General features: G+C 43.3%; 1 protein-coding gene across 1 annotated transcript; it reads left to right on the forward strand.

Moving 5' to 3' along the window:
- The first annotated feature begins 4481 nt into the window (after positions 1-4481).
- On the forward strand, positions 4482-25423 carry ptger3 (prostaglandin E receptor 3 (subtype EP3)). The gene is made up of 2 exons (XM_078407983.1): positions 4482-5385; positions 22906-25423. Exons 1-2 carry the CDS (start codon positions 4594-4596, stop codon positions 23200-23202), a joined length of 1089 nt encoding a protein of 362 aa, XP_078264109.1. The 5' UTR covers positions 4482-4593; the 3' UTR covers positions 23203-25423.

Here is a 25423-nt window from a genome sequence, read left to right on the forward strand (position 1 = left end):
CTGAGGCAACTACAAAAAAAAATCTCTCCCCCCCCCCCCCTTATAGTTGATGCATATAAACATCACATAGCTAGTTTACATATCAGCTGTATAACAGAGTAGCTTAGGTTACTTAGCTGAGTTTCCCATAATGTCTAATAGTTTGTTTACAACAGTTTATGAAAATAAAGATCAAGGGTTTTTTCTCATCATATTTGGAGAGAAACATGAGTGTTTCATTTCTAACTTTCTTTAGAACTGGAGATTTTTTAAAAGGCGAGACGTTGATAAAGCTGCTGTTCAAAAATGCAATGTTAAGCTGGTAGAGCAATCAATTAGAAAGGCAAATTGTGTTTTTAACTTGATCATGTGGGGCAGAGTACAAATATAGAGGAATCTTGCTGCAAATATAGAAGACTGGTGAAGATCCATGCAAAATGCTGAGCCAGCAAGCGAGGTTGTTTCAAACTCTGGAAAATAATGTAGGGATGCAGGATCACATGATATGCTGTTGCGGTATGATGTGGGAGCTGGCGGACACCATTGTGGTTCATGGTGAGCACATCTGCAGCAAGTGTTGGTTACTTGAAGAACTCGGCACAAAGAGGATGACCTGGAATCTAAGCTTCAAACACTACGACACATCAGGGACAGGGAGAATTAACAGCACCATTGAGCGTGCTGTGATTATGGAGGCAATCACATCCATTATATTAACTACTTCCAATTTGGTCTGTGGTCAGGAGAGAGCGTGATTATGAGGCAGGTAGGAGGAGCCTCAGCCGCTGAGCTTGTCTAACAGGTCTGAGCTTGTTTCCTGTGCCAAAGAATGGAGGCTGTAGGAAGGATGAGCAATCTAACCATGGCACTGTGGATCAGGGGGCCATTCAAGTGGAGAGAGAGAAGAGACACATAGTTGTAATTGTGGATAATATAGTTAGGGGAATAGACACAATTCTCTGTCGCAGGGCTGTATGGGGAAATCCCATCTAACCTGCAGAGGACTTTGGACTGGGAGAGGAAAGTTCCAGTCATCGTGGTCCATGTGGGTACCAAGGAACAAGGTTCTACTTGAGGAGTTTGAGCAGCTAGGGACTAAATTAAACGCAAGAGCTAAAAGGGTTATAATCTTTGGGTTGTTACCTGAGCCACAAGCAAATTGGCAGAGGGTCGATAAGATTAGAGAGTCAAATGTGCAGCTCAAAGATTGGTGTGGGAGAAATGGGTTTGAATTTGTAGGATATTGGCATGAATATTGGGGAAGAAGGGAGCTGTTCCGATGGGACACCTGAACCCTGCTTGGAATCTCATAGCTAGGGCTGTAGATTAGGCTTTAAACTAAATAGTGGGGGGAAGGTGGGTTCAACAATTTGGAAAGTATGGATAAAGTTTTTTAAAAAGAGGGCAGGAGAGGTTACTAAAGTCTCCAGAATGAAGAAATAGGACAAAGTTTGGAAAGGTATAAGAGTCTTCCATCAGACAACATGGGGACCAATTTGAGAAGAGGGTGGTGAATACAGAACCAAATGTGTTATATCTGAATGCACGCGGTGTATAAAACAAAGTGGCATTAGACATTGGCAGGTATGACATTATGGCCATCACAGAGTCGTGGCCGAAAGGATCAGAGCTGGGAGCTAAAATCCAAGGTTACACATCCTATTGAAAAGATAGGCAGAGGGGGCGGGCTGGCTCTGTTGGTAAGGAATTAAATCTAATCATTAGTAAGAAAATGACATGGGATCTAAAAATGTAGAATCCTTGTGGGTTTGCATTATATGTTAATGATCTGGATGATGGGATTGATGGCTTTGAGGCCTTTTGGAGATGATACAAAGACAGGTAGAGGGGCAGTAGTGTTGAGGAAGTAGGGTATTTGCAGAAGGACTTGGACAGGTTGAGAGAGTGGGCAAAGAAGTGGCAGATGGAATATAACATAGAACACATGGTCAGCACTTTGGTAGAAGAAATAAAGGCAAAGACTATTTTCTAAATGGGAAGTGGATTCAGAATAAAAGGATGCATCTTTAGAATGGAGATGAAGATCCATTTCTTTAGCCAGAGGGTGATGAATCTGTGATATATATTGCAACAGATGGCTGTGAAGGCCATCACTGGGAATTTTTATAGCAGTGATCGATATATTTTTGATTAGTAAGTGCATCAAATGTTATGGGGAAAAGGCAGGAGAAAGGAGTTGACAGGGAAAAAATAGATCAGCCGAAATCGAATGGTGGAGCATTCTATTCCTGTCTTATGATCTCACTCTGCAGTTTTCAAATGTATAGCCACAAATTAATTTCTGGGATGAGGGGTTGTATTATGAATCCAGATTCTGAGAGGGACTAGTCTAAAAGCTCAAAGTAGATTAGATTCAGGGCAAGTTGACAAGTTTTGTATGGCACAAAGATGATGGTGGAGTACAAAAGACATTGCAACAACTATAAAGCGGAACAACAAATGGAATGCTGGAAGACTTCAGTGGGCTAAGCCGCATCTGTGGTGCAAAAGGTGTGCGGTTTGTGATGAAGACAATGCCATTCTGATGCACGGTCCTGACTTGAAATATCGACCAACACATTTTGCCTCCACTGAGTTATTCCAGGAAAAAGCTGAAGGGTTATTTTATGATTATAAGTCTATAACCACATGACTAAGCTGAAACCCTTACTTTACATCATAAGCATCAATAATTTAGATATGAATGTGTGGCTTCAGATTAACAAGTTTGCAAATGACATAATAATCTGATGTAGTGTTAATAGGAGGTTAGTCATACACTACAGGGTGACATTGATCAGTTGGTAAAAATGGACAGAGCAGCGGCAGAAAGGACAATTCTGACAAGTGAGGTGACGTACTTTGGGAGAAACTAATAAGGGTAAGATATACACTGATGAGCCAAAACATTATGACCACTGACAGTGGAAGTGAATAACATTGATTATCCTGTCAAGAGGTGGGATATATTAGGCAGCAAGTGAGCAGTCATTTCTTGAAGTTGATGTGTTTGGATGCAGGAGAAATGGGCAGGAGTAAAGACCTGAGGGATTTTGACAAGGGCCAAATTGTTATGCCCAGATGACTGGATCAGAACATCTCTGAAACAACAAGGCTTGTGGGGTGCTCCCGGTCAGCAGTGGTGAGTACCTATCGAGAGTGGTCCGAGGAGGGACAAACCACAAACCGGTGACAGGGTGTTGGGCGCCCAATGCTCAACGAAGGATATCCCGTCTGGTCCGAACCGACAGAAGGTCTACTGTGGCACAAGTCACAGAAAATTTTAATGGTGGTCATGGGAGGAATGTGTCACAATACACAGTGCATCGCACCCTGCCTGCGTATGGGGCTGCACACGGAGGACCAACAGCATATTAAGCAGATGGTAATAATGTTTTGGCTCATCAGGTCATAATGTTTTGTCTCATCAGTGTATACGTGAATCCCCGGGCTGCAATGAGTATTGAGGAACAGAGGAGCCTTGATGTACAAGTCTAGGATTCCTATAGGTGACAGCAGCAGCAGATAAGGTTATAACGAAAGCACATCAGAAACTAGCCTTCAGCAGGGGCCCAGGATATAAGATCACAGAGTACATTACTCTAGGATTCAATTTTGAATTTAACAATTTCAGTTAATTAGTCTTTCCTCTCTGTCTTAACTAAGTAGCTCTGATGTATGTTATCTACCACATAAGGTCAATTTTCCAATCTCACAGATGCTGCCTGATTGCAGAGTATTCCCACTGTAGCCCAGGAAATCTTTTCAGATTGTTATCAAAAGCAGTATTCCCCATTTCACCATCCGCGCGTGTTCGTTTCATTTTTCTTTCTCTTTTCTATCACCTTTCATCTGTTAACTAGAGTGCTCCCGTATCATTACTGGGCAACCTCGGTCTCCGCCCTACAACAGACAAGCGCGCTATTCTCTCTGCCCCTCTCTGCGATTCACAACATGCTAGTTGTCTCACTTTCCCCAAATCTGATCGGGGATTATTGACCCGAAGGGTTCACTCTTTTTTTTTTCTTTCTCCACAGATGCTGCCTACTTGATAATTATTTCCAGCGCCTGGTTTTCAGTATTTAAATATGGGCAGCTTCACGCTTATACAAGCAAAGAACAAGCACGTATTCCTTCTTCAGCCTGAAGAAGAGTCTCGACTCGTAACGTCAGCTATTCCTTCCTCTCCAGAGACGCTGCCTGTCCCGGTGAGTTACTCATAATAATAATAATAATCAAGAAATAACAATAATAAACAACAATAACGTGCGTCAGGGATGTCAAGGAGCAGTGTCGTCAAGTTTATGTGCTCTCTTATTGATCTGGTCAGCCTGATGTAAAACCCAAATGCATTTAAAGAAGCAGCTCGTATATTTAGTCCACAGGAAAAGCTGATCGATCGAGGCGCGATTGGCGTTGTCGGAGAACACGCCTTCCCGCTGTGAATACCAGGTTCATTGGTTGAAAAAGCGCCAGGTTTTAACCCCAACAGTTGGCCCAGAGGAATAAAAAAAACTTTGTCTTGGAAACGGAGCCTTTCGGAGCGGTGATGGTCTCAGTCTGGTTGGCACATCTGTACTCACGCCGGCCCGTGGACCTGCCGGAGGGGCCAGTATGTGGAGCGGCACCAACTCCAGCTCCGAGGAGCCCCGCACCAATACCTCGGTCAGCGCCGCGCAATGTTTGTTCGTGACTGTGGCCTTCCCGGTCACCATGATGATCGCTGGCATCGTGGGCAACACGCTGGCATTGCTCCTAGCCTACAGGTCATATCACAAGGAGAACAAGAAGAAGAAGTCCTTCCTGCTGATCATTGGAGCCCTGGCCCTGACCGACCTGACCGGCAAACTTCTCATATCACCGGTCGTCATTTCAGTCTACCTGGCCAACCGCCAGTGGAGCAGAGTAGACTCGTCCGGTAACCTGTGCGCTTTCTTCGGGATCTGCATGACCACCTTTGGACTCTGCCCCTTGTTCTTGGCCAATGCTATGGCGATTGAGAGAACCTTGGCCATCTATGCCCCCCATTACTATTCCAACCTAGTGACAATCAGGCTCACCAAACTGGTGGTGCTATCTATTTGGGTCACCGTGGTGATCTTTGCCTTGCTGCCGGTAGTTGGGGTTGGGAAGTACACTCTACAATGGCCAGGCACTTGGTGCTTCATCAATACTGGAAATAATATCTTGGGCAACACCATTTTTGCCTCCACATTCACCGTGCTGGGTATCGTTTCCTTGTTGGTCACTTTCATCTGTAACGTCGCCACGATCCGAGCTCTGGTAATTCGCTGCAAGAAAAAGGTGCCGTCCTCCAACAAGCAGTGGGAGAGGATCACGGTGGACACATTGATGCAGCTCATGGGGATCATGTGTGTGCTCTGTGTTTGCTGGTCCCCTCTCCTGGTAAGTAAACTGGCGTCCCATTATGATTACCTCCCAGTAATCAAAACGATTTGTATTGAAATATTTGGAAAATCTAGCCAGCACCGACTGACGAGATATCTGTTGTTTTGTTTTTGATGATAATTAAAATTAACACATTTCTATAACTATTTGCGAAGCGATCCGACATCCACCGTTAACCTCCCAAAACCACCTCATACAGTGAGTAAGTAATAACGTGTCTCTGCGAGTTGTTGCGCGACCTAAGATGTACATTGAAAGCATCATCTCGACATTATCTGGACTATGGAGTTTTAAATACACAATTATTGAGATTATAAATTACATTGTACATGTGGATTTGCAGTAAAATTATTCCTGGGTTTTAGAGTTTAAAATTAACTAATCGCCTCAATATCCTCAACCAATTCATTTTGTAAAATGTCGTTTCCAAATACTGCTGCGGCGTCGTACAAGATCGAACTTTTCTTCCATCAGCGCATTTAGAGCAACTAAAATTAAACAAAAAGACTGGCCAAATGACGCATTCGAACATTAAAATGTTGATGCAGGGGGTAATTGTAAATATAAAGTCCGACATAAACCAACGCATACACATCAACAAACACACAGAAGTGAAATATCTTCACCATTTGTCATCATGATGCCGTTTACACCCCGTATATCCGCGCTCCCCCCAATTAATGCTAATCCAACACCAAGCAATCGGGGCAGACGTTCCTGGAACTGACATATCGTGGCTAAAGAGCAAAGTCAGAGGAGGCGAGGGCTCTTTAATCTGAAAAAAAAAGAGAAAATGTATTGTAGGTACGAGATATTAAGACAATTTGTTAGAAAATACATTGAGAATGTTTTTATTTGAGGTAGAGTCCAAAATTAAACTTCGCAAAATGACAGGAATTCTGGATCAAATTTTTATATCAAAAAATACTTTATTCAAGTAATAAATATCGCATACAAAACTCTTCTTTTTTAACAAACCCATCCGACATTTCCGGAGGTTACACATTCGATACAGGCATTCACTTCCAAATTTACTTTACGCTGGAGTTTGGCTCTTGCCACCACATGAAATGGTTTCAGCAACTAGCTCTATGACTTTAACTAGATTTATGTGTATTGAAAGCGAAATTAGGCGAACCCTGGGAATAGTTATGAACAGACTCACGTCGGATACAAACGCTGTCATTGATAATTTTGGGGGGGATATTGCTTTATTCGCACACATTCTATTAGGTTAACCTACAATGAACTTGAAAAAAAGAAATTCTGCTAATATTCAGCATAAAAGTCATTATTTACGGTGAAAACATCGTAACGCTGCGAGTGCCGCCTTCTGCTGGAAATTGCCAGCATTCAGCGTACGGGGTTTGCTTTTATTTAAATAGGGTATGATGAACGAATAACTCATTTATCGTGCTTCGTTTTAATGTTTTGAATTATTTGTTCATGCTTTAATATGGTCATGAGATCCATTCTTAATTTAATTTGCAAAGGGCGCATTTATTTGAATAGTTGGTTGAACAGTCTCTGACACTGGACATAGACAGGATATCTCCGGGCAGGGTGTCAGGATAAGCTGCCTGAGATTCGCCGACTGCCCGCTGCCCCTTGCCGGACGGACATCTGCAGATAATGGGGTGTACAGGTGGCAGTGATCAAATCCGCGATCTCGCATCCAAGAAAAATGCAAGTGGGCATTGTGGACAGAGACAGTGGGGACAGGGACTGCACCATCGAGCACACTGTGGGTCCGTGTGAGTAACTCTTCGTAATTCGGGTACAGGCTCACGATGAATGCCAATTGCACGTCCCCCCCCCCGTCCCCCCGTCCCCCCCCCCCTGGCTATTTCTCTTTGTATTCAAATGAAGTTTTATTTAAACCTATCTGTCATCTGGTTAAGGCAGGACCAAAGTTCTTGTTATTCACAATAGACAATAGGTGCAGGAGTAGGCCATTCGGCCCTTCGAGCCAGCACCACCATTCATGGTGATCATGGCTGATCATCCACAATCAGTACCCCGTTACTGCCTTAACCATATAACAATAACCATATAACAACTACAGCATGGAAACAGGCCTGTCCGGCCCTACCAGTCCACGCCGACCATTCTCCCTGACCTAGTCTCATCTACCTGCACTCAGACCATAACCCTCTAATCCCCTCCTATCCATATACCTATCCAATTTACTCTTAAATAATAAAATCGAGCCAGCCTCCACCACTTCCTCCGGAAGCCCATTCCATACAGCCACCACCCTCTGAGTAAAGAAGTTCCCCCTCATGTTACCCCTAAACCTTTGTCCCTCAATTCTGAAGCTATGTCCCCTTGTTGGAATCTTCCCCACTCTCAAAGGGAAAAGCCTACCCACGTCAACTCTGTCCGTCCCTCTCAAAATTTTAAAAACCTCTATCAAGTCCCCCCTCAACCTTCTACGCTCCAAAGAATAAAGACCCAACCTGTTCAACCTCTCTCTGTAGCCTAAGTGCTGAAACCCAGGCAACATTCTAGTAAATCTCCTCTGTACCCTCTCCATTTTGTCGACATCCTTCCTATAATTTGGCGACCAGAACTGCACACCATACTCCAGATTCGGCCTCACCAATGCCCTGTACAATTTTAACATTACATCCCAACTTCTATACTCGATGCTCTGATTTATAAAGGCAAGCATACCAAACGCCTTCTTCACCACCCTATCCACATGAGATTCCACCTTCAGGGAACAATGCACAGTTATTCCCAGATCCCTCTGTTCCACCGCATTCCTCAATTCCCTACCATTTACCCTGTACGTCCTATTTTGATTTGTCCTACCAAAATGCAGCACCTCACACTTATCAGCATTAAACTCCATCTGCCATCTTTCAGCCCACCCTTCCAAAAGGCCCAAGTCTCTCTGTAGACTTTGAAAATCTACCTCACTATCAACTACTCCACCTATCTTAGTATCATCTGCATATTTACTAATCCAATTTGCCACACCATCATCCAGATCATTAATGTAAATGACAAACAACAGTGGACCCAACACAGATCCTTGGGGTACTCCACTAGACACTGGCCTCCAACCTGACATACAATTGTCAACCGTTACCCTCTGGTATCTCCCATTCAGCCATTGTTGAATCCATCTTGCAACCTCACTATTAATACCCAACGATTTAACCTTCTTAATCAACCTTCCATGTGGAACCTTGTCAAATGCCTTACTGAAGTCCATATAGACAACATCCACAGCCTTGCCCTTATCAATTTCCCTGGTAACCTCTTCAAAAAATTCAAGAAGATTAGTCAAACATGACCTTCCAGGCACAAATCCATGTTGACTGTTTCTAATCAGGCCTTGATTATCCAAATAATTATATATAATGTCCCTAAGTATCTTTTCCATTAATTTTCCCACCACAGACGTCAAACTAATAGGTCTATAATTGCTAGGTTTACTTTTAGAACCTTTTTTAAACAAAGGCACAACATGCGCAATGCGCCAATCTTCCGGCACCATCCCCGTTTCTAATGACGTTTGAAATATTTCCGTCATAGCCCCTGCTATTTCTGCACTAACTTCCCTCAATGTCCTAGGGAATATCCTAGGACATTCTTTTTACATTCTTTATATTCCTCAAGAACCTCATTTACTCCCTGCCGCTTATATTTATTGTATATCTCCCTCTTTTTCCGAACCGTGTCCAATTTCCCTGGAAAACCACGGCTCTTTCAAATTATTATTCTTTCCTTTCCACCGAACAGGGACATAAAGACTCTGTACTCTCAAAATTTCACCTTTAAATATCCTCCATTTCTCTATTATATCCTTTTCATAAAACAAAAATTTCCATTTCACTCTTTTTAAATCCTTTCTCATCTCCTCAAAATTAGCCTTTCTCCAATCCAAAATCTCAACCCTTGGTCCAGATTTGACCTTCTCCATAATGATATTGAAACTAATGGCATTGTGATCACTAGACCCAAAGTGCTCCTCAACACATACCTCCGTCACCTGACCCATCTCATTTCCTAACAGGAGGTCCAACACTGCCCCTTCTCTGGTAGGCACCTCTACGTATTGCTGCAAAAAACTATCCTGCACACATTTTACAAACTCCAAACCATCCAGCCCTTTAACAGAATGTGATTCCCAGTCTATATACGGAAAATTGAAATCACCCACAATCACCACTCTGTGCTTACTACTAATATCTGCTATCTCCTTACATATTTGCTCTTCCAATTCTCGTTCCCTATTTGGCGGTCTATAATACACCCCTATAAGTGTTGCTAAACCTTTCTCATTTCTGAGTTCCACCCAAACAGCCTCCCTAATCGAGCCTTCTAGTCTGTCCTGCCAAAGCACTGCTGTGATATCCTCCCTGACAAGCAATGCAACACCCCCACCTCTTGCCCCTCCGATTCTATCACATCTGAAACAATGAAATCCTGGAATATTTCATTGCCAATCGCAACCCTCCTGCAACCATGTTTCACTGATCGCCACAACATCATACTTCCAGATGTCAATCCAGGCTCTAAGCTCATCCACCTTTCTTACAATGCTCCTAGCATTAAAATATACACATTTAAGGGACCCATCATTTCTTATTCTCAGTTTATTTATTTTCCCTTCTTTCTCTCCTACATATTGGGTCTGAGTGTTTCCCTTTTCTGCCTCCTGCCTCACACACTGCCTGTTAGCTATCTGTGTTTGAGTCCCTCCCCCCAACCGTACTAGTTTAAAGTCTCCGCAATTATTTTAGCAAATCTCCCCGCCAGGATATTGGTTCCCCTCAGGTTCAGATGCAACCCGTCCTTTTTGTACAGGTCATACTTCCCCCAGAAGAGGTCCCAATGATCCAGAAACTTGAAACCCTGCTCCCTGCACCAGTTCCTCAGCCACGTATTTATCCTCCACCTCACTCCATTCCTATTCTCACTATCGCGTGGCACAGGCAGTAAGCCTGAGATTATTGCTTTGGAAGACCTTTTTTTAAACTCTCTTCCTAGCCTCCTAAATTCTCCTTTCAGGACCTCTTCCCTTTTCCTACCTATATTGTTGGTACCTATATGTACCACGACCTCTGGCTCCTCTCCCTCCCCTTTCAGGATATCCTGGACACGCTCAGACACATTCCGGACACCGGCACCAGGGAGGCAAACCACCATCCGGGTCTCCCGACTGCGTCCACAGAAACGCCTATCTGACCCCCTCACTATAGAGTCCCCTATTACTATCGCTCTCCTCTTCCTTTCCCTACCCTTCTGGGCAACAGGGCCGGACTCCTTGCCAGAGGCCCGGGCACCGTCGCTGCCCCCAGGTAGGCTGTCCCCCCCAACAGTACTTAAACAGGAGTACTTATTTCCAAGGGGTACAGCCACCGGGGTACTCCCTAGTCCCTGCCTCTGCTCCTTGCCCCCCCTAACAGTGACCCACTTGTCTACCTCCCGTGGTCTAGGAGTGACCACCTCTCTGTAACTCCTATCTATAACCTCCTCACTCTCCCTGACCAGACGGAGGTCATCAATCTGCCGCTCCAGGTTCCTAATACGGTCCCTTAGGAGCCCCATCTCGTCGCACCTGGCGCAGATGTGGATATCTGGAAGACTATCAGACTCCCAGATTCCCCACATCCGACACCCAGAACCGACTCCCCATATCCCTTGACTCCGCTGTCTTTAAGAGCTCTATCTAACTCTCTCTTGAAAGCATCCAGAGAATTGGCTGCCACTGCCTTCTGAGGCAGATAATTCCACAGATTCACAACTCTCTGAGTGAAAAAGGTTTTCCTCATCTCCGTTCTAATTGGCCTACCCCTTATTCTTAAACTGTGGCCCCTGGTTCTGGACTCCCCCTACATCAGCAACATGTTTCCTGCCTCCAGCGTGCCTAGTCATAGAAACATAGAAAATAGGCGCAGGAGGAGGCCATTCGCTTCATGAAAATATGATTTCTGATTACTATGAATGTGATTAGGTTATCAAAATTAGCAAAGTGAATGGAATGTTACCACATTAGAGATATTCTTATAATTCTGAACACTATACCCTAGGATATATTGGCCTTCAAAGGAGCGCACTGCATACTCACCATGATTACCAGATTTTCATCAATTACACTGAGGGATTACAGCAATTAGCCTTGGTTTTTCTGATATAGGTCAAGGGTTGATTTGATTGAGATTAACTTCAAAGGAATTGACTTGTCGAGGTCAGGGAAGTGTAACTTCAAAGTCAGAGCTATGTAATATCAATAGCTTTTGCTGGGAAAGGGTATAGAGATGGTTTGAATTAGGTGCAAATTAGCCTTCATCTCACTAAAAGAGAGTTTTATGTTCATTCCATAGCTTCATTCATTTTCAGACAGTGTTGTGAAACGACACCATTGTGTGGAATCGATAATTGGTTGTTGTGCCTTATTGACGTCAAAAGAGTAAATACTGATCTGATTAATCATTCATGCAATTTCTATAATCAATTTGCAATTTCTAAAATGTGTGGACAGTTTAGCAGACAGAAAAGTATAACCATTTTGTTTCCAAAAGTAGATAAAATGGGATATTATTTTAATTATCTGGATAGGACAACTACATTTAAAATTCTTCTTCGTGCACAGCCTAAAGTTGTAGGTCAAGGGTAGACATCCAGGCCAGGGCAGCATCAGTTGCTGGATGGATGGCCTTGATGCCACTAGGGAAAAGCCTCAGTGAGCAGTCATTCACGATGTGTGGGATGGTCTGGTCTGGATATCCGCAGTCACAAGCAGGGTTGTCTATCATCCCCCACTTGTGCAGGTGATGGGGCTGTCCTTGTGTGGAGGGTGCGGATCCTGTTCAGGGTTAGCCATTGCTTGCGATGGAGGTCAAATCCCGGTGGTTTCACTGTAGGGTCTGTGATGACCTCTCCGTTGTTGGTGTTGGCATCTTTCCAGGCTCTACGCCACTCAGTCTTGGGGTCAAAGTCTTCCAGGGATTTGACTGAAGACCAGAAGGGTTTGCGGGACTTCAGGCGCATGTTGGGCAGATTGTTCAAGTCAGCATGGATGGGAAGGTCACGGTTAGCCTTGATGGTGCACCAATCTTTCAACATCCTCTCCCTTCTGCATATGCTGGGAGGGGTGATGTGAGTGATTTAAAATTAATAAAACTGGAATAGGGAAATAGTAAAACAAAAGGCAAATTTGACAACAGGACTTCAGAGAAACAAGAATTCAGTCCCAAACAATCCTCATAGAGTATGTATGAGATTAATTTTAACCTCAAGAAAAAATATAGAGAAGGTGAGAACAAGCACGAAGAAACACTGAACAGTTTTATACGGAATGTATGATATTGTCTTTTCTGGCCACTGGTAAATTATGTTCTGATAAAGAATCACACTTATTGCACTTTTCAGTTGATTTTCTTAGTCCTGTTGAAGGCTAGAAAGATTCGTGAATTTGTTTTGTTTCATTCATTTATTAAATATACTCGGCAATTTCCCTTGGCTATGAAACAATCATGGAGACGCAAGGAGACTGCAAATGCTGGAACCTTGAGCAAAAAAACAATGCTGGAGAAACTCTGCAGGTCAGGTAGCATCTGTGGAGGGAATGAGCAAACATTGTTTCGGGTTGGACACTTCTTCATGCTGATAGAAGTTGGTGGGGGTGGGTAATATCTGGAAAAGAACATTTGGGGCCGGGACAAAGGCAGGTAAGTGATGTATGAATATTGTTGAGAGGACATTTGATGGTAGATCGGTGGAGTAAGTGAAAAAGGCTGGAAGTGAAGAGGATAAAAAAACATTATTGGATAAGGAGGAAAAAAGGAGTGAAATGTAAAGATGGAGTGAGGGATATGGGTGGAGGGGGTAGGGAGGGGGTGAAGTGGGGGGATGAGAGATACAAAGCTTTGACTCACCCCCCCCCCCCCCCCCTCACTCCGATCAGTGTGAAGAAGGGTCCCAACTGTCTATTCCATTCACATTTGCTGCCTGACCTGCTGAATTAATCCCTCACTTTGTTTTTTGCTTATGATCAATAATAACATTTTTTATTTTCTGGATGCTTCAATATATACCATACCTATTTTAGTTTAATGATATTTCACCTTGGATTGAATGTTAGAATATTGATGAAACTCCTTTTTGTTTCTTATATCATTTTCATTATTTTTTTAAATTTCACCCATCCTTTCACATTGCAAAGAATTGTCACTCACCATCCTCATTTGGATGATAGAGCTCCAAATAAATAAATGTGTCCTCTAACTGGTTGGCTGATATCTCTACTTTGCCAATTCCAGGCCCAAAATTAGGCCCAGACATAGAAACATAGAAAATAGGGGCAGGAGTAGGCCATTCGGCCCTTCAAGCCATTCAATATGATCAAGGCTGATCATCCAAAATCAGTACCCCGTTTTGGCTTTTTCCCAATATCCCTTGATTCACTTAGTCCTAAGAGCTAAATCTAACTAGTAAGCTTTTGATAGGAAGATTGTGTTCAGTCAACATAAACTGAATGGTATAATTACTGATAGAAATACAAGAATGGATACAAGAAAACAAAGTGCTGGAGGAAGGCAATGTTTTTGATAAGGACCCTTCAAGGATCCCAACCCAAGCATCGCCTATCCATGTTGTCAGAGATGTTGCCTGACTCACACCTTACTTTTTTGGTAAATCAGTCTCTACAGTTCCCTATGTCTACAAAAAGGGAAAGAATTGGGGACATTCTTGTCTCAAAATTTAAAAGTAGCTAGACCCGTTAGCTAAACATTTAATAAACTATATGATATCCTGTGCCTTTATTAAACATTAGCACCGACAGAAGCTAGATTGTTATGCCAAACCTACAGAAAAAACACTAGACCGCGCATGTGCAGGTTCACAAGCTTGCAATCACTTATCACCAAATTCAAGAGCCGTTTCTTCCCCGCTGTTATCAGCCGGTGAGAATGTTTAGCTCTTGTGACCTATGACCTACGCGTGCGCGGTCGAGATACCGAACTCGCTTATTTGAAAAGAATGTGACAGATTTTATCAACGACAAAGTGACCTACAGTTGCGATCAACATTAGACTCAGGAGGATGGACAAGGTCTGTGAATTTGGAAAAGGTTCAGGAAGTGGGTCAGATTTACCATTGTCTTGTGTACTGTGGTACAGTGAAAAGCTTTGTTTTGCCTGCCATCCAATCAGATCAGATAATGCTTAAATAGATAAGATGTATGGGAACATTCCTTCCTCTAGCTTCACAATTTGAAATTCTTCAATACTTGTGTCTAACACCTTCTTGTCTTTTCATCTCTGGCCTTTGTCCAACCTTCTGCCAATCACCTCCCTCCCCCCCCCCCCCCCCCCCCCCCACCCCCACCCCCCTCACCTGTATCAACCTATTACCTGCCAGGTTTTATCCCACTGCTCCTCTCTTTCTCGTTCCCCGTTCCCCCCCCCACCACAATCAGTCTGAAGATGGGACCCAACCTGAAATGTCACCTGTCCAAGTTCTCCAGAGATGCTCCTGATCAGATGAATTACTCTGGCATTTTTTAAATTATTCTTAGTTGACTAACACAATACTGCATGCTAGCCACACAGAAAATTAAAAACAGAGAATACTGGAAACACTTAGCAAGTCAGGCAGCATCTGGAAAGAGAAATAGTTAATGTTTCAGGATGAAGACCTCTCGCCAGCATTTTCTGTTTTCTGATTCTGATCGATTCCAGCATCTGCAGTTGCTTGGTTTTCAATTCTTGTAAACTGCACATTCGGTCAATTAAACCTTACATCACACACTGTGACTTGGTACCAATAGACAATAGACAATAGACAATAGGTGCAGGAGTAGGCCATTCAGCCCTTCGAGCCAGCACCGCCATTCAATGCGATCATGGCTGATCACTATCAATCAGTACCCCGTTCCTGCCTTCTCCCCATACCCCCTCACTCCGCTATCCTTAAGAGCTCTATCCAGCTCTCTCTTGAAAGCATCCAACGAACTGGCCTCCACTGCCTTCTGAGGCAGAGAATTCCACACCTTCACCACCCTCTGACTGAAAAAGTTCTTCCTCATCTCCGTTCTAAATGGCCTACCCCTTATTCTCAAACTGTGGCCCCTTGTTCTGGACTCCCCCAACATTGGGAACATGTTATCTGCCTCTAATGTGTCCAATCCCCTAATTATCTTATATGTTTCAATAAGATCCCCCCTCATCCTTCTAAATTCCAGTGTATACAAGCCCAATCGCTCCAGCCTTTCAACATACGACAGTCCCGCCATTCCGGGAATTAATCTAGTGAACCTACGCTGCACGCCCTCCATAGCAAGAATATCCTTCCTCAAATTTGGAGACCAAAACTGCACACAGTACTCCAGGTGCGGTCTCACCAGGGCCCGGTACAACTGTACATATTACATTTAAAACAGGGTCAACACGAAATTAACTAAATCAAACCAGAAGAGGGAAAACTGCAGGGTAGGCGGTTTCCAGGCATTTCATGAGCAGCTGGTGAGGAGGTCAATTGCTGAATATTTCTTAATACATCAAAGCCTGTGTGGAAGCAGTCAACATCAACTGCATGTCAATTTGCTTTCAACATTGGAAACACACTGCCAAAACAAATCTATCGCAACAATCTACTGGCCAATATCAACTAAGAGCCCTTATCAACTTAGCAGCTTACTTTTCCTAAACATTGTTTCGTGATGGTATAATTTATGGGACATTTTTCTCCTGGGTCAATAGATTCTGAAATTCAGATTTCCATCTGAGGCTATGTCTTATCTGCCATAGGATGTATTAGTGATTTTTATTGCCAGTCTAACTCAACCCAGAACAGTTAGCACTTCCTACATGACATAATGCATGAAGCGGGTTTAAAAAGCCTCCTTTGTTGTTGGCCCAAATAGAAAGGTCACATATATCGATGTTGCAATGCAGGGAGATCAGTCAAAGGAGCAGCATAACCTCAGGTTAGATTAGACCTGACATGAAAACATCTCACCTTCCCTTAAGAAATACTCTGCTTTTTGACTCTGAAAAAATCTGCAATGAGAAAATAAATATAGTTACACACACAATGCAGGTCAATAATGATGGCAAAACAAAAGGTGCAGATGCGGGATATCTGAAAAAAACCCCGAAAATGTTCAAATCTCTCAGAAGTTGGGAAGAGCAAAAAAAGGTAAATGTTTCAGGTAAAGAGACATTTATCAGAGAAGTAAGTAGCAGAAATAATCTTGGGCTCATCACAATCTCTTGGAAGCTGAACACCAGTTCTAATTTTGTGTGCAAAAATAAAGACGCCATAGTAAATCAAAATGAAACTTTGGCCCAACTTTCCACCGATCCAATAAGAGTAACAGACTGAATGAACCCTTCACTAAGATGACCCAACTCTATTAATGCTTTTCATTTTTAATAAATTACCATGAATCAGTACAAAAAGCAAATAAATTATTGGTGTCAGCTTGATAGTGACTGCTGCACAAACAATATGTTTTTTGCAATGTGCCATCCTTCCAAAAACCATGCACATTACAAACAGTTTCAGCATCTTGCTGCATGGAGAAGATAGACAAAAAGTGCTGGAGTAACTCAGCCGGTCAATTAGCATCTCGGGAGAAAAAGGATGGGTGACGTTTCAGGTCGGGACCCTTCAGACTGAAAGTTGAGGGGGAGAACTGGAGGTGAGAGAAAAACAATACATGGTGTGCTTTTTTGGAAAGTTATGTTTCTATTTGGAAAGTTACGTTTCTGTGGATGCAGCAATATTCCACTGGATGCTGTTCTCAAGTTAGAATCCCACTGGTGGATGGAAATGTGTTTAAAATTGCCCCACTACAAAATGTTCTATGCCTGACAGTATTGAAGCTGAGCTAATGGTACATAATTTGAGTGGGGCTGCTTCTCTGCTGTTTCACCTTGAAACTCAGCGGGCATTATTTCTGATGTTAATCAGCTTTCAATTACAAAAAAAGTAACTTCAAAATGAAACCAACTTGTACTGAGACAGTCAGTTTTTGCAGAACATATTGTTGAAACAAGTTCTTGACTAAGCACCCACAGGGATAAACTTTCAATGTAGTCAGTATTCTGATTCCCAGAAATATCAATGGAATTGTATTTTATACTATCTTGCGCAACGTTTGGTGAGCCCAAGGCATTGCATGGTTGATAAACTACTTTTTTTTTTAAATGTAGTCACTGTTCTTAGTATGAATACTCAGAGCACTGTTGACAGAGAGCACCTAGTCCATTTCAACAATTTGTCACAGTCTAAAGACTGAGAAGGGTTTGATCAAAGTATTTAAGACAGGGCCTAAATTTCTGCAATTATTCCAAGACCATTAGATTGGAATGCAGGGAAGGGAGAGGTTAGATGAGATAAAAATGGGGAAAATAGACATCACAGTAAAACAACTTGATGTTTACATATGTGAACTTAATATACGATACGATAAAAATGTAACCATCCCCGGAGGGAAATTGGTCTGCCAACAGTCACAACACACAACAAGGTACATGAAAACCTGAAATTAAAATTAAATTAAAAGTGAGAAAAAAAAAGAAAAAGGCAAGCGACTGTTTGCACAGTGCCTTAACTGGAATGAACAAACAGACAAACGCAGGGGATTCTAAAACTAGAGTCTCCCCCCCCCCCCCCCCCCCCCCCCCCCCCCCCCCCCCACACCAGGTTCCCCCATGTTCTCCCACCGTCCCTCACGGTGGTTCCCCCATGCCGGGTCTCCATTGTCTTCCCCTCCCCGCCCCCTCACGCTCATTGACCGCTGATCGCGGGTGGATCGCGAGGCTTCACCGCCACGGAGGCTCCCGCTGCCACCGAGGCCCCACCGCAGCTGAGGCTCCCACTGCTGCCAAGGCCCCACCACCGCCGACGCTCCCGTCGCTGCCAAGGCCTCACCACCACCGAGGCTCCCGTCGCTGCCAAGGCCCCACCACCACCGAGGCTCCCGTCGCTGCCAAGGCCCCACCACCGCCGAGGCTCCCGTCGCTGCCAAGGCCCCACCACCACCGAGGCTCCCATTGCTTCCAAGGCCCCACCACCGCCGAGGGTTCCGTCACTGCCAAGGCCCCACCACCGCCGAGGCTTCCGTCGCTGCCAAGGCCCCACCACCGCCGAGGCTCCCATTGCTGCCAAAGCCCCACCACCGCCGAGGCTCCCATTGCTTCCAAGGCCCCACCACCACCGAGGCTCCCGTCGCTGCCAAGGCCCCACCACCGCCGAGGCCCCCATTGCTGCCAAGGCCCCACTGCCACCGGGGCTCCCATTGCTGCCAAGGCCCCACCACCGCCGGGGCTCCCGTTGCTGCCAAGGCCCCACCACCACCGAGGCTCCCGTCGCTGCCAAGGCCCCACCACCGCCGAGGCTCCCGTCGCTGCCAAGGCCCCACCGCCGCCGAGGCTCCTGTTGCTGCCGAGACTCACGCTGCTGCTGAGGTCCCACCGCCACCTACGTCGAAGCTCCCGCTGCTACCGCCGAGGCTCCCTTCGGCCTCGCCACCCGTCATCTCTGCAGTCCCCCAGGAGGCCTGTGTGGTGAGCCGGGCCTTCCGGGGCACGTTCCGGTTGGCAGCACGGTTGCTCAGTGGGTGGATCAGGGCCTTGTGGCTCGATAATATAATTGTCACTAGCTGTAAGATAGACACAGCAACTGGAGCAACTCAGCGGGACAGGTAGCATCTCTGGATAAAAGGGATGGGTGACTTTTCGGGTCGAGACCCTTCTCATTCTATTTCTCTGGAAATGCTGCCTGTCCCGATGAGTCACCTCAGCATTTTGTCTCTATCTTCGGTTTAAACCAGCATCTGCATTTCCTTCCTACACAGCACTAGCTGTAATCCTAGACATTAACACACAAACTGAACTGTCATGGCTACAAGGCAAACTACAGAGAAGTTAAAACTACAAAGTGAGCCTTTTAATGCTTTCACTGTTACTTAAGATGCAGCAGACTATAACATGGTGTATTTGATTCTTAGTACACCAGTCAAAGGACAGTCAGCTTTAATAAGTAAAACCCAGCAATACATCTGTTCAGGTAATGAGTCTGGACCCAGGTTTCCACATTTTGCCCTTTTATTTTGTTGCCCAGCTGAAGTAGCAACATTACCACAACAATTACGGCACATTGTTTCCCTTCGAACACTAAAACGAATCAGACATTCTTCCTTTCATCCGGTTCTTTGCCGCAGCTGGTACAGCTGCCGCCTCACATCTCCAGACAATGGGTTTGATCCTGACAATGGGGCTATCTGCGTGGAGTTTGCACGCTATACCTGTGATTGCGTGGGTTTCCACCTGGTGCTCCACCATGCTAAAGACATGCAGGTCTCTGGATTAATTGACCTCTGTAAATTGCCCCTAGTGTGTAGGAAGTAGACAACAAAGTGGGATAACACAGAACTGGTTTGAACAGATGGTCGATGATCATAGGTAGACACAAAATGCTGGAGTAACTCAGCAGGTCAGGCAGCATCTCTGGAGAGAAGGAATGGGTGACGTTTCAGGTCGAGACCCTTCTTCAGACGATCGATGATCATTATGGACCTGATGAGCCGAAGGGTCTGTATCTCTATATAGACAGATTTTCCTCTTTTAAACTACCAAACAATGAGATGTTATTTGAGGAAAGCCACAAAAATGTTGGAGTAACTCAGCAGGTCAGGCCGTATCGACAAAGAACATGGATAGATGACATTTCGGGTCAGGACCCTACTTTTTTGAAGCTGGGAAAAGCACAAAGTCTTTCTAACTAACGATTTTGTAGCCAAGTGCTTGTCAAGCTCAGATACACTGTCACCAGGATTGCTCTCAACTATGGCAACACTGAAATAACTCCCCTGAAGCACCACAGCGGGCAACAGAGATGGGTCATCCCAAGTTTAGGAAAAGCAAACGCTATCCGTGAATTCTAGGCGCTTGGAAGGCTGGCTGTGTCTCAAGTCTTGGCGCCACAGGGAAATAAATGCTTCCTCACATTTGCCGAGATAAACATTATCATATCATATCATATCATATATATACAGCCGGAAACAGGCCTTTTCGGCCCACCAAGTCCGTGCCGCCCATTGTTGCTAATCCAGCGATCGTTTGTCAGCAGGAACAAACTTCATGTCCATTCAAGCAGCTATTTCATAATAATTCAATAGAAAACATTGCCATCACTTTTTGTACTCTTCACCATGCAAACTTAAAAGTCAAATGTTCATAAGAAACTAATCCAACGGCCCAAATTATGGTTATGTAACTTCAAATACAATTCTGCAAACATTCAATTTTGATTCTTGACAAAGGACCTACAATAGTGTTTTATTTGCAGCTCTCTCATCATATTGAGAGTCAATTTGTGCACGAGGCCTGATACAATTTAAAAGAAAATACTGTATATATCAACATAATACAATTTTAAGGAGGTCACCAATTATGCAACATTACAACATCCTCAGCGTTTTCTTCTAAATTGCAGACAAATCGTCGCCCCTCTGTGCGAGACTATGAAGAGGCACATAGTAACTTTTGAAAACAGATAGAAAAAAGCGGTTTAAATTATGAGATGGAACAAACATCTTAAAAATACTATAGTGAGAATAATGAAGCAAGTATGTAGACTAATAATTAGTAGATTAAAATTAATTTGAAGAATTGCACATAATTGGATGTAGGAGAGAAACAAAGCAAGTCATGACACATTCTATAAAACAGCTACAGATACGTACAGAAACACTTAGGAAACTTGTCAGATTCCCACTGAACATGTTCAGTGACTGCAAAGCAGCAATCAACAAATTATCGAAAGACATAGCAAAATAGTAAACTTGATATAACTGAACTGGACTGTTCCCCAGTCAGACCAAATCTCAGGCAGTGCATCCAATCCTGGACATAACTGACAATGGAGGCATTTCATTCTCTAGGGTCAGGGTTCAGAAAAAGCTAAAGAGACCACTGCTATTCATCTTTCTAAGGCGATATCTGAAAAGTGAATATACAGAAAAACTGCTAAAGGTTTTGATGAATATTGTTTTTAAAGGAGAGCAAAAGGTCAGTGGTAAATCATGAAATATAATATACCGACCCATCTCAGAAAATACATTAACATGCAAAGGTTTACTGGCATTCAGAGTGGAGAAGCATAGGTTTAAAGCCACATTGTTTAAGCCACAAACGTAGGTGATTCCTGAGTGGAAAGACTGAAGTAGGCCAAATGGTCTTTCAGTTCCAGTCATTCATCATCAAAGATAATATAGTAATTGAGTCAAACAGCATAACCAAGTCTGTACTCACCCTCAATTACCCATTTACTCCCACTCGACACTAATCTTATTTATTTGTTCACCCAACATTTCCATCAACTCTCCCAGATTCTACCACTAACATTGCACACAAGGGGTAATTTACAATTATCAATTAATTGTATCAATCCACATATCTTTGGAATAGGTGAAGAAAGTGGAGCATCTTGGGGAAAACCCACGCATTTTAGATAGAGACGCACAGACAGAACTGGTTCTCAGGCTTGAACCCAGATTGTTGGAGCTGTGAGGCAGAAGCCCAACTAGCTGAGTTATTGTGCCACACACAAAAGGCATTTCAAGATTGCTGCGAACCTGGAATATTACCATTACAACCAATTCCTCTATATTTCATATTTTCCTATTATACATTGAACAGTACAGCACAAGAACAGAACCTTCAGCTTACAATGTCTGCACCAAGCATGATGCCAAGACCCAGGCAGTATATTCCAGGCACTCACCACTTTCCATCCTGGGAAAAGAGTTTTGACTGTCTCTCCTAACAATGTCGCTCATAATTTTATATATTTCTATCAGGTCTCCCCGCAACCACTGGCACTTCAGAGAAAATAATCCAAGTTTGTCCAACCGCTCCCTGTAGTTAATAACCCCCAAATCCAGGCATTAATTTGGTAAACCTCCTCTGTATCCCTTCCACAGCCTTCATATTCCTCCCATAATGGGGCGACCTGAACTGCACACAATACTCCAAAAGCGGCCGAACCAAAGTCCTATAAAGGTGCATATAGAAGAAAGCCATCCAGTCCAATGCAGGTTTTCAGTACAATCCCAATTTCTCCACTTATTTCCCTGCAACCTATTCTCACTAACATCTGCCAATTCTCCAACCAGTCACTAACATAAGGAGTAATTTACAGTAGGCAACTAACCCAACAGCCAGCACATCTTCAGGATTTAGGGGGAAACTGGAGCAACCAAGGGAAACCCATTCAGTGACAGAGAAAGTGTGCAGCCCCACTCAGCCAGCACCAGAGATCAGGACCAAACTAGGTTGTTGGAACTCTTGAGACAGGTGAAGTACCTTGGATGTTCTAAACCCTAGGTACTGTAAGATATGGGATGAGAAACTTCACCCCTTTCATGAGTCACTTTCGTAAGGTCAGTTGGGTATACAGAGAATAGTGAAAAATGTAGGTATATAATAAATAATGTTCTGTTTGGGATTTTTTGCCTAATAAATCTTTTAATCATGTCTTCTTCAGGTAATGATGCTGAAAATGATCTACACTGAAAGATCATCTGATCACTGCTACAACACTCCTTCAAACAAGTCATCAATCTCCAACACTGAGCTGCAAAGTGATTGCAGTTTTTTCCTCACGGCCATTAGACTAGCATCTTTAAATCAGATCCTTGACCCCTGGGTTTATTTGCTACTCCACGCATTCCTGTTAAAGAAGGCATGTCAGGTCGCCAGTGCTGTCACTAATTGCTCTGTGGAGGGGTTAAGAGATACTGCAACAGCAGAAGCAAAGGTCCACCTGAAAGAACAAACATAAATCAATAACTTACAATCTGTTCAACTGCATGATGACGAAAATGTGAACTCTTTGATGTCTGTAAGTCGTAGAATATGCATGTAATGAAATTCTTATAAATACTGAAAAAATAAATCATGTATATATCTGAGCTGCTCAATTAATTAAGCTAAATGTAAACATTCCTTGGCAATTGTTTAATTCACACCAATTTTAATGGCTGGCACGGTAGAGAGGCAACTGCATAAAATGGGAATGAGTGGGGGGATTTGGTTCTCTTTGAACTTTAAGAGCAGCTTTGTCAGAATGGCAGTACAAACAACATCTCGGCTCAACATAGTAGAAAGCACGTCATGAGCTGGAAATACATTTGCAAGGCGCTGGCACACTTGAGGAAGGCCACTAATCTTTTTCATCACAGACATTTTGTTTGTGTTAAAATTGTAATTGTGTGTCTTGTGATCTTTATTGTCTACTGCCGGACCCTGACGTGAGAGGACGCTGGCGCTATTTGTTCGCCGCTTCTCCGTCAGGACAGTTCGTCTGTTTGTTTTTATGTCTTGACCGTTTTCTAAAGCGTCTTTGAGCACTTGGAAAAGCTCTATATAAAATAAATGTTTATTATTATTTATTATTATTGTTGTCTGAAGAGCCTGTTCCTCTGCTGTACTTTTCTATGTTCTTTGTTCTATGCACCTCATCAACATCTTGTACAACTATGACGTTACATCTCAATTTGTATACAGTTCCCTGACTGATGGCAGTGGGAAAAGCCTTCTTTAAAACCCTACCTACCTGTAATGCTACTTTCAGGGAATTATGTACTTGTGTCCCGAGATCCCTCTGCTCTACAACGCTCCCCAGGGCACCTATTGTTCACTATGAAAATAGTGCCCTGGTTCAAATACCCAAAGTACAAAACCTCACATTTACCTAAATCAAACTCAATTTGCCACTCTTTGGCCCACTTACCCATCTAATCAAGATCTCACTGTAATTCTTGACATCCATCTTCACTGCCAACAACACCACCTATTTTTGTGCCATCCACAAACGTATTGGGCGCATCAGTCTGGAGTTCTGGTCCTGATTTAACTGGTGATGATATTTCTCCTTTTCCAATTTCCGTGCTGTTCAATAGCCTTGCGGAGTTTAGTCACTTGTTAGATGGCTGAATAGCCAGTGGGCACCCAGGGAAGATACAGAGAGAGCATCTCTTATGTACCATTGCTAATGTGAAATAGCAATTCTGTACAAGGAAAGAAGACAGTGGTATCAACATAGATTTTTTTTAAGTCTTTCATGAACACCACAGGAGATCCTTCTTCCCTGTGGCTATCAAACTTTACAACTCCTCCCCATTCTCTCTTGGGGGAAACTGAGACTGACTCTCCACCCCTCAATCTTTGCACATCCCCCAATCCTTTCCACTCGTCATTTTAATTTCATGTTTCATGTATTTTGTGTTTTTTGTGACTGTTGGCAGATCAATTTCCCTTCTGGGATAAATAATGTTGTATCGTATCGTATGATCGAAACATAAAATACTAGAGGAACTGAGTAGGTCAGGCAGCTTCTGTGGAGGGAATAAGCAGACGATGTTTCAAGTTGGGATGATTCCCTCCACAGATGTTGCCTGACCCGCTGAGTCCCTCCGATACTTTGTGTTTTTCTCGAGATTCCAGCTTTTGAGTTTGAAGAAGGGTCCCGACCTGAAATGCTGACTGTCCATTCACTCCAAACTTGCTGCCTGACCCTCTGAGTTCCTCCAACACTTTGTGTTTTACCCAAGATTCCAGTATCTGCAGTTTCTTGTGTATCTCTTTGAATGATGATATGCTTTGATGTCTAGTACAGAAATATAGGCCAAAGGCACATAAATATTATCTACCTACGTATACCAATCTGATAACTGTACAGCTTAACGACAATATATTTATATGGTGTTGTAATTAATGTGATAATTAATTTTGGCTTAGAAATTAGTGACCAAAAATTAAGTACAATTTTACCAAAGTTTGATGTCATGCATATCCAAAAATAAATTTGAAGGAGGAATTTTAATCACGTATAGATCATCAGTGATATATTTCTAAATGTGGAGAGTAATTATTTTCAGTGTATTAATTACACTTCAGAATATTAACTACCTTATATATATATTTGTAAATACTGCATCGCATACAATAAAGTTATCCAATGGTATTGTGTCCTGAAGTGAATTATCCTAAATCGGTCCTGT

The sequence above is a fragment of the Rhinoraja longicauda genome, chromosome 11, assembly GCF_053455715.1.
Source record: "Rhinoraja longicauda isolate Sanriku21f chromosome 11, sRhiLon1.1, whole genome shotgun sequence".
NCBI classification, from domain to species: Eukaryota; Metazoa; Chordata; class Chondrichthyes; order Rajiformes; family Arhynchobatidae; genus Rhinoraja; species Rhinoraja longicauda.